At 44.8% G+C, this 10,332-nt stretch overlaps 1 protein-coding gene across 1 annotated transcript in view; it reads right to left on the bottom strand.

Annotated features, from left to right (window-relative positions):
- Positions 1–9,845, bottom strand: part of MYO7B (myosin VIIB) — a 100,702-nt gene extending 90,857 nt beyond the window's left edge. Inside the window, exon 1 of the mRNA XM_036254578.1 lies at positions 9,828–9,845. Coding sequence (XP_036110471.1) covers positions 9,828–9,845 — 18 coding nt within the window. The remainder of the gene's footprint in view (positions 1–9,827) is intronic.
- Positions 9,846–10,332: the final 487 nt, after the last annotated feature.

Raw genomic sequence — 10,332 nt, forward strand, 5'->3', positions numbered from 1 at the left:
AAAACCAATGAAAATGAACACACAACAACACAAAATCTATAGGATGCAGCAAAAGCAGTTCTGAGAGGGAAGTTCATAGCACTGCAGGCTTTCCTCAAGAAACATTTCTAATTGACTGTCTAACCTCACAACTTAAAGAATTAGAAAGCAAACGAAAAGAAAATCCCAGAGCAAGTAGAAGGAAGGAGATAGGAAAGACCAGAGCAGAAATAAATGACATAGAGACCAAGAAAACAATTCAAAGGATCAATGAAACAAAGAGCTGGTTTTTTGAAAAGATTAACAAGATTGATGGACCCTTAGCTAGACTCAGCAAGAAATAAAGAGAGAGAACCCAAATACACAAAATCAGAAATTAAGAGGAGAAGTAACAACCGACACCACAAATACAAAAGATCATTAACAGCTACTATGAACAACTATATGGCAACAAATTTGACAATCTAAGTGAAATGGACAAATTTCTAGAAACACACAGTCTCCCAAAACTGGACTGGGAAGAGAACTTTAACAGACCAATAACAACTAAGGAAATTGAAGACGTAATCAAGACTCTCCCAGCAAACAAAAGCCCAGACCTAGATGGCTTTACAGGGGAGTTTTACCGAACATTCAAAAAAGAACTAACACTCATTCTCCTCAAACTATTTGAAAAATTCAAGAAGACAGACTTACAAACTCGTTCTATGAGGCCATCATAATTCTATTTCCAACACTAGAATAAGACACTACAAAGAAAGAAAATTACAGGCCAATATCCCGGATGAACATAGACGCCAAAATCCTGAACAAAATACTAGCAATTCAGATCCAGCAATACATCAAAAAAATTATTCACCATGACCAAGTGGGATGCATTCCAGTGATGCAAGGCTGGTACAATATGCGCAAATCAATAAATGTGATACACCACACAAACAGAATGAAGAATAAAAACCACATGATCATATCAATAGACGCTGAAAAAGCATTCAACAAAATCCAGCATCCATTTCCGATAAAAACACTCAGCAATGTGGGAATAGAGGGATTGTATCTCTACATAATAAAGGCCACATATGAAAGACCTACAGCCAACATCATACTCAATGGGCAGAAACTAAAAACATTTCCATTAAGAACAGGAACAAGACAGGGATGTCCACTTTCGCCATTCTAATTTAACACAGTACTGGAAGTCTTAGCCACAGCAATCAGACATGAGGAAAAAATAAAAGGGATCCAAATTGGAAAGGAGGAAGTGAAACTGTCATTATTTGCAGATGACATGATATTATACGTTGAAAACCCTAAAGACTCCATCAAGAATCTACTAGACTTAATAAATGAATTTGGAAAAGTAGCAGGATACAAAATTAACGTCAAGAAATCGACGGCATTCTTATACACCAATGATGAACTCACAGAAAGAGAAACTGAAAAAACAATCCCATTTACCATCGCGGCAAAAAAATTAAGATACCTAGGAATAAACTTAACCAAAGAAATAAAGGACCTATTGCAGAAAACTACAGGACATTGAAAAAAAAAAAATAGAGGAAGATATAAAAAAGTGGAAGCACATACCTTGTTCATGGATTGGAAAAATTAACATCATTAAAATGTCCATACTACCCAAAGCAATCTATAGATTCAATGCAATCCCCATCAAAATACCAACGACATATTTCACAGAACTAGAACAAATACTTCAAAAATTCATATGGAACCAAAAAAGACCTCGAATAGCCACAGCAATCTTGAAAAAGAAGAACAAAGTAGGTGGGATCACAATACCAGATATCAGGTTATACTACAAAGCGAATGTAATCAAAACAGCCTGGTACTGGCACAAGAACAGGCATATAGACCAGTGGAACAGAACTGAGAACCCAGTAATGGACCCTAGACAATATGCTCAATTAATATTTCACAAAGGAGACAAGAGCATACAGTGGAGTAAAAACAGCTTCTTTAATAAATAGTGTTGGGAAAATTGGACAGCTACATGCAAAAATATGAAACTAGACCATCAACTTACACCATATACAAAAATAAACTCAAAATGGATAAAAGACTTAAATGTGACCCATGAATCCATAAAAATTCTAGAAGAAAATGTAAGCAACAAAATTTCGGACATCATACGGAGCAGAATTTTCACTGATACATCACCTAAGGCAACAGAAACAAAGGAGAAAATGAACACATGGGACTACATCAAACTCAAAAGCTTCTGCACAGCAAAAGAAACAATCATCAAAATGGAAAGGCAACCCACTGTATGGGAGAACATCATTGCCAATGATACATCAGATAGGGAGTTAATTTTCAATATATATAGAGTGCTCGTACAACTCAACAAAAGGAAGACAAAGAACCCAATTAAAAAATGGGCAGAGGAGCTGAATAGACACCTCTCCAAACAGGACATACAAATGGCCAAGAGACATATGAAGAAATGCTCAACATCATTAATCATCAGAGAGATGCAAATTAAAACAACAATGAGGTATCACCTCACATCTATCAGAATGGCCGCCATCAACAAATCTTCAAACAACAAGTGTTGGCGAGGGTGTTGAGAAAGGAGGACTGTAGTACACTGCTGGTGGGAATGCAGACTGGTGCAGCCACTATGGAAAACAATATGTTGTTACCTCAAAAAATTAAAAATTGAACTGCCATTTGACCCAGTGATCCTGCTTCTAGGAATATACCCTAAGAAGCCTGAAACATCAATCTGGAAGAATATATGTACCTCATGTTTATAGCAGCACTAATTACAATTGCTAAGATCTGGAAACAGCCCAATGTCCATTAGTAGATGAATGGATAAAAAAGCAGTGGTACATATACACAATGAAGTACTATGCAGCTGTAAGAAAGAAGGACCTCTTATCCTTTGAGACGACATGGAGGGACCTGGAAAGTATTATCCTAAGTGAAATAAGCCAAGCAGAAAAAGACAAATACCACATGATCTCACTTATATACGGAATATAATGAACATAACCGTCTGAGGAATACGGTAGACCCAGACACATGGAAGTAGGGCACAGACTGACAACCCTCAGAAGAGGGTGCGGGGGGGGGGGGGGGGCGTGGTGGGAAGAGATAAACCACAGAACTTTTATGCATGTATGCATAACCAATAGACATGGACAACAAAGCCGAGGACGGGGCGGTGGTGGGGTGGGGAGGGGGTGCCAATGGAGTAAAAAAGGAAAAACATCTGTAACAAAAAAATAAAAGCACACCAGATACAAGGAAACAATGACCCAAAAAAATCAATTCGAGGACATATACTAGTAAAAGTTATTAGACTTTAGAAATAAAGAAATAATTTGGGGGGAGGGGGTAGCAGAAAAAAACTTCAGTTTACTTTTAAGGAGAACATTTGAATCCTATCTGAGGGCCGAACAACTGGACGGAGGTTTTAAGAAGACAGCAACCCATCTATCAGAATGGCTATTGTCAAAAAAAAAACAAGGGTCAGTGAGAACATGGAGAAATTGGAACCCTTGTGTTGCGTTGGTGGGCATGTAAATTGGTGCAGTTACTGGGGAACACAGTCTGGAGGCTCCTTAAATAATTAAAAATAGAACCACTTGCCCTAGCCAGTTTGGCTCAGCAGTTAGAATGTCAGCCCTCAAACCAGAGTCGCAGATTTGATTCTAGCCAAGGGCATGTACCTTGGTTGCAGTTCGTCCCTGGCCCCAGTTGGGGTCATTTGGGTGGCAACAGTTGATGTGTCTCTCACATCAATGTTTCTCTCCCTCTCTTCCTCCCTCTTGCTCTATCTGAAGATAAATTGAAAAATATCCTTGGGTGAGAATTTTAAAAAAAAGTAGAAAGAAAGTAAATATAGAACCACGTTATGATCCAGGAATCCCACTTCTGGGTATTTATCCAAATGATTTCAAAGCAGGATCTCAACTGTATATTTGTATACTTATGTTCATTGCAGCATTATTCACTATAGCCAAAAGTGAGAGCAACCCAAATGTTCATTGATAGATGAACAGATAAACCGAATGTCATACGTACTGAATGTCATAATGGAATATCACACAGCCTTAAAAAAGAAGGAATTTTTGTCACAAGCTACAGTGGGGTGGATCTCAAGGACATTATGCGAAAGAAAATAAGCCAATCACAAAAGAAAACACTGTGTGATTTCACTCACAGGAAGGATCTAAAGGAGTCAGTCACAGAGACAGAAGTAGAGAGGCTGGAGAGGGGACAGCAGAGCTCAGTGGCTGCAGAGGCTCAGTTCTGTGAGATGAGGAAGTTCTTGTGGGAGACCGTTTGCATGGCATCCATCTTGTTGAAGTCTGCTCTGCTGTCTCCGGCCCCAGGGCGGGGTCTCTCTGCATACAGTGTCTGCATTCCTCTAGATAATTGTTTACTCCATTCTTTGCTTATCATTTGTTCCACCTGGGGTATTTACTGGAATTTGCTTCAGGTGGGATACTCATTAACTGTTTCACCTGTTTTTCCCTTATATATTATATGAACTCCCTCTGAATAAACGAGACTTGATCAGAATCCTGTCTTGTCTCCATTTCTCGTGTCTCTTGTCCCTCCTCATCCTCACTCCCCCTCTAGAGTCCTCGTTGCTCGACCTGCGGGACGGGTCAAGTTCTCAGATCCTCTGCACAACAATGTGAATACACTTAACATCACTGAACCTTATGCTTAAAATGGTTAAGCTATTACATTTGATATTATGTGTTTATTCCACAATTAAGAAAAGAAAAATATCTAATACTTTTTTTTATCCAGATTGTCATTCCAGGACAAAGGTAACAAATATTTTTTTTTAAATTTTTTCTTTATTGATTTCATAAAGAGAGGAAGAGAGACACAGAAACATGGATGAGAGAGAACATCAACTGGCCGCCTCCTGCATGTCCCCACTGGGCCCACAACCTGGGCATCTGCCCTGACCGGGAATCGAACCAGCAACCTTTTGGTGCATGAGTCGACGCTCAACCACTGAGCTACACCGGCCGGGCAATAAACATGTTTTTAGACATGCAAGCTGTGACAAACATTTCCTCAGGAGCAATTATAGGACTTGCTAGATCAAAACAGGGGAGTAAACCAAGAGAGAGAAAGAGCTCAAGTCTAGGACCAGGGATGACGTGAAAAGGGAGAGAAAGGGATGTTCCAGGTGGCTGTGAAGGACACCGCGACACGAAAGGTGTGCCTCACTAAGAGACAACACCAGTCCAGAGAGTGCAGGCCAGCAACTTTGGGAGAGATTTCTTCCTGCGAGTGAAATTGATTGAACTCCCAAAGAATCAGCAAATGTTGACAGGAGAAGGACATGCCTGGGAGAAAGCTGGGGTGGGAGTTGCGATAAATACATAGAAAAGTAAGCAGATGAGGGAAAAGGACACTGTGAAGTCTGCCCAAGGAAAGAACGAGCCTTCAGGGTAGACTGCATGGCTCCACAGAGAGCAGCATTTGCTTAGATAAAACAAGCAGACAAGCAGATAGGGTCAAATCTAGGATCAGCCCCTTTGGGAGGATGGAGAGGCAGGGAGCAGACACACGAGTGCAGAGGGTGAGAGCCATGGAGAGGAGCTAAGGCCTTTTCTACACAGTGGGAACGGTCAAAGAATCAGCCTGAAGGGTTGCCTTGGTCACGTCGGGGAAGAGGAAGTGGAGGGCTGATTCTTTAAACTGAGTGCCTCTACCATGTCACAGAAATGAAAGCTGCATGAATAAGAACAGCAAGAAACAATTGCTGCAAAATGCAGAAGACCAGCATGAGCAACACACACTGCTCAGTGAGCTAATTAAATAACATCAGAACCTCTGAGTCCTAGGAGAAGCTTGGCAAATCTCCAAAGAAGATTGAAAGTCAAAGACATGATGGACACGACACAGCAAAATTGATATAAACCGGAGATGAGAAAGAGAGACCATTGGCAATCCAGGCTGAGCAACGAGGTGTCAGCCTGACAAAAGCAGCAAGAATAAATGCCAAACTCTGTTCATCCATTTGGACAAAGCTCTACCAGGAAATAATGAGAAGACAACCAGCAGAACACTGAGCATCTTCAGGAACTCTGTCGGCAACATGATGACCACACAGAAGCAGCTGGATCAAGAAAGGAGTGCAATGGGGGAAAAATGTGGAACATATGTAATACATTTTACGTCCAACAATAAAGATTTGAAAAAAAAAGAAAGGAGTGCGTGAGCACAGGCAGGAGCTCTCAGATGCAGTGAAACTTCCTACTGAGATTCAAGAAAGACAGGCTGAGTTGCAGGAATCAGAGAGCTCTCCGCAGCCTTGACTGCTTTCGATGGGAGATGCCTGACAACCAGCTGCTGCCCGAGCTACAGGGACCTGCTGCTGGAGAGAAGGTTGGCGTCCTCCAGCCCGAAACAAAAATCACTCGAGGGAAACCCGGAGACCTGAGGTCATGACAGTTCCCTTCGGGGAGACGTTCCTCTCAGACGCTTCCACTCCACTGTCTCCCGAGACGGGCAAGCTCTTGGCCCTGTGCCTGGAGACCATGTGCCCATCTGTCATGTCTTTCTCTTCCTGCCATGGAAGAGGGGCCTAGATATGGCTCTGTGCCACCAATGGGTCATGGGGGAGCCTCCATCAGTAGGCCGCTGGTCGAAGCCCTCACACAGGTCCATCAGAAGACCCAGAGAAGCCTGACCCTTCCAGGGTGGTTACAACAGTGCTGAGGGCCCTGCTCCCCCTAACCCTGTCTCTGGTCATTGGACCTGTCCACCCCCACCCCATCTGTTAAGGCAGTGGTTCTCAACCTTCCTAACGCCGCGACCCTTTAACACATTCCTCATGCTGTCTGTGGGCGTATCTGCATGTGGGCGGACACGCCTGGGGACGGATGGAGGAGCGGTGTTTGGTTCCTAAGACCATCGGAAATATGTGTTTTCTGATGGTCTTAGGTGACCCCTGTGAAAGGGTTGTTCGACCCCCAAAGGGATCGCGACCCACAGATTGAGAACTGCTGTGTTAAGGCATGTTTTCATTTTTAAAAATTTTTGTAAGTGTTTATTTGAGCCAAACTAAGGGAGCAATATATCAAATGCCCTGGAGAATAAGTTTGTTAAGGCATTTTTTGTTGTTGTTAATCCATACCCGAGGATATTTTCCTTTCCATTTATCTTCAGATAGAGGGGGAGGAGGGAGAGAGACACACACACATCAATGTGACAGAGACACATTGACCAGCTGCCTCCTGCACAACCCCAGCCAGGGCCAGGACCAAACCGCAACCGAAGTATGTGCCTTGGACTGGAATCAAACCTGCAACTCTTTGGTCCACAGGCTGGCGCTCTAACCACTGAGCAACTGGCCAGGGCCCAAGGATATTTTTTCCATTGATTTTTAGAGAGAACGGGAGGGAGGCAGAGAGAGAGAAACATCAGTGTGAGAGAAACACATCAGTCGGTTGCCTCCTATACATACCCCAATCAGGGCTGGGGATTGAACCTGCAACCCAGGTATGTGCCCTTGACCAGGAAATAAACCATGACCTTTCAGCACATGGGCCGATGCTCTACCACTGAGCCACACTGCCAGGGCTGTTAAGGCATGTTTTGAGTGGGGATAGGAATGAAGGATCTGCCATCAAGCTCAACAAGTCATGGCTTCATGAATCGGGGGTGGTGCCAATCTAACAGAGGCACTTTGAATTCCAAAATACTTCCATCTGGTCTTGTCCATTGAAGGGACCTCAGCCCCTCGCACACAGGCATGAAACATTCATAGCTCTCATTTGGAAGGAAAACGAAGTTTCATTAAAGTGACTAAAAACCAGACAACGTTTTTATTTGACAGCTAGTGAAACTGAGGTCCAGAGGCTGGAGAGGCGTGGCCGAGGCCACCGGCACGCGGATGGCAAGGACTGCATGCTGGTGAAGTGAGCAGTCGGTTCTCTCCAACACAAAGCCTGTTTTCATTGTACTAGAAAAGTTCACTGGCCTGGGGGGTGAGGGGCAGGGGTCCAGAGCTAATTGATTAAAAAAAATAATACTCTTCCTATGATTCAATGAGATTAAAAATTCAACATACTTGGATTTTCTTAATAATAGAGATTAGAATAAATATTAAAGCCTGCTATGGACTGAATTGTATCACCCCAAAACTTGAGCCCCAATGTGACAGTATTTGGACATAGGACCTTTAAGAGGATAATTAAAATTAGATGAGGTCAAAAGGGTGGGGCCCCAGTCCAACAGGATTGGTGTCCTTTATAAGAAGAGGAAGAAACACCAGATCTCTCTCTCTCTCTCTCTCTCTCTCACACACAGAAGGAAAGTCGTGTGACGACACAGTGAAAAGGTGGTCATCTGCAAGCCAGGTAGAAAGGTGTCACCAGATGCCAACCCTGAGAGCACCCCGATCTTGGCCCTTCAGCTGGTAGAACTGTGAGGAATGAATCTCTCATTTAAGCCCTCCGTCCCGTGGTGTCCTGTCATGGCTGTCCCAGCAGACTCATAGAAAGCCCCTTGATGTCGGACAGATCTGGTTCTAATCCCTGCCCTACATTCTGTGAGCTGTATGGCCTTGGGCATACAGCTTAATCTCTCTGCACTTTAGTGTCCTCATCTGTTGAAAGGAATGATTTCACAGGGCTATTGAAAAGATGGCACATAGCGTGGGTAAGAAGCCCACACCGTGCGAAGCACAGAGTAGGCACAGATGGGGACATGCCAGGCATAGGCTCAGCAGGGCTCTGCCCTCTATTCAATCATCGCCTGGGCCCTCTGAAAGAGTCACTGATGAATAAGCCATCACCCTCCCTCTCAAAGAACTTGCAGTGTTAGTGGATAGAGCAGGACAGAACTGCAATTGAGAATATGTCCCCAAGAGGTGTCTTTCCAAACTCTGCTTGAAGTTAGTCAAATTGCTAGCAGGACCCTTGGAGCTATGGTATTTCTGTGTGAAATAAGGCTTTGCTTAGTCACACCTGGTGCCAAATATCAGTTTGCAATTGAGTTACGAAAAGCCCTTGCAACCTGAATCTGTAGACATGTGTTCTCTCTCTAGCCTGAAACGACCTGTATTCTGTAACTGAAAAAATCTACGCTGGCTGCCCGTTCTGTGACGCAGACACTGCGAGGGTTCAGTTGCCAGAGCCCTGAGGCACACGTGTGGGGATGCTGCCCCCTCTCAGCAGGGTGGTCCAGTAGCCAGGAGACAATAGCCACTTTGTGGCTTTGCATTCAAGAGAACATTTGGAGCATTTTCATTTCAAAGAGGACCCTGCAGCGCTGTCCAGCTTTCTTGGGTTTGGGCTAGAATTCTGGAAGGCAGGGAAGAATGCCTGGGCTGGTTTAGGAGCTGTCTTCTGGGCTCCCCTAGCCCACTGAGCTTTTTGGTCAAGCACACACCACCCAGGTTGCCTGGAGGCCTGTTCCCCCACCTCTACCCTGGGGCTGGGAAGTATCTAAGTGTCTGTCAAGTCAACAGTAAATGCAAACCTCAGATGCCCCTTCTCACTTGGAGCGTCTCCTGGCCAGAGGTCTGCTGAGCTGAGGGCCCAGTGTTTATTCCCACCCTCTGGGCACACTCTCTGCACAATGAGACAAGTGAGAAAGGCCTTTGTCAGCACATTTTAAGTCTGAGTATAAGTGAGGGGTTACTGAGCACTTGTGGCCCCTGCTCAGGTCCAGGGGCTGACCAAACTGGTTTCTTTAGAGGATGTGATCTGTCTTGTTTCTCAGACCCCATGTGTCTGGCGTTTCCCTGTATGGTCTCATGGCCTCTCTTCTTTCCTGGGAGTGATCTGGCTCCGCCTTTGGGAACTGCCGCAAACCATCCCGAAATGGAGCCGGTGCATTCTTACCAGCCTGAAGACCGACATCCTGACGGGCAGCTCCTTGAAGCCTGTGTGCAGAGAGAGCAGAAGTCAGTCCTCGTGGCCTGGCAGAGCCCCTGGAGGGCTGAGGGTGTTCTTCAGTGTGCCCCAATGCCTGGCCCGGGGCCTGGCGCAAGAAACGACTCTTGAATAAAGAGTAAGTCACGGTCCCATCCAAGTGTAAGAAGACACTTTCCCAGTTTCTTTCATCCTGAACGCTGATTTGGCACTTGGCACCGGGCTCAGCATAGGGAGGGAGGGTAGGCGGCTCCAGACACACTTAAGCGCGTCCCTGTCACCCAGAAGCACAGCTTTCGTCTGGTCAGATGTCTGCACAAACCAGCCGTCACCGTACGCCGGGGAGCCGAGGCCAGCAGCATCACAGCTCCAGACATATGGCATACTCTCTCTACTCCTCACGGCACCCCAAACACAGCTGCCCCCCGTTTCGCACATGGGGCGTGACAAAGGAAGGCGGCCACTTGGTCAGCAG

The sequence above is a fragment of the Molossus molossus genome, unplaced genomic scaffold (genome assembly GCF_014108415.1).
Source record: "Molossus molossus isolate mMolMol1 unplaced genomic scaffold, mMolMol1.p scaffold_m16_p_11, whole genome shotgun sequence".
NCBI lineage: Eukaryota > Metazoa > Chordata > Mammalia > Chiroptera > Molossidae > Molossus > Molossus molossus.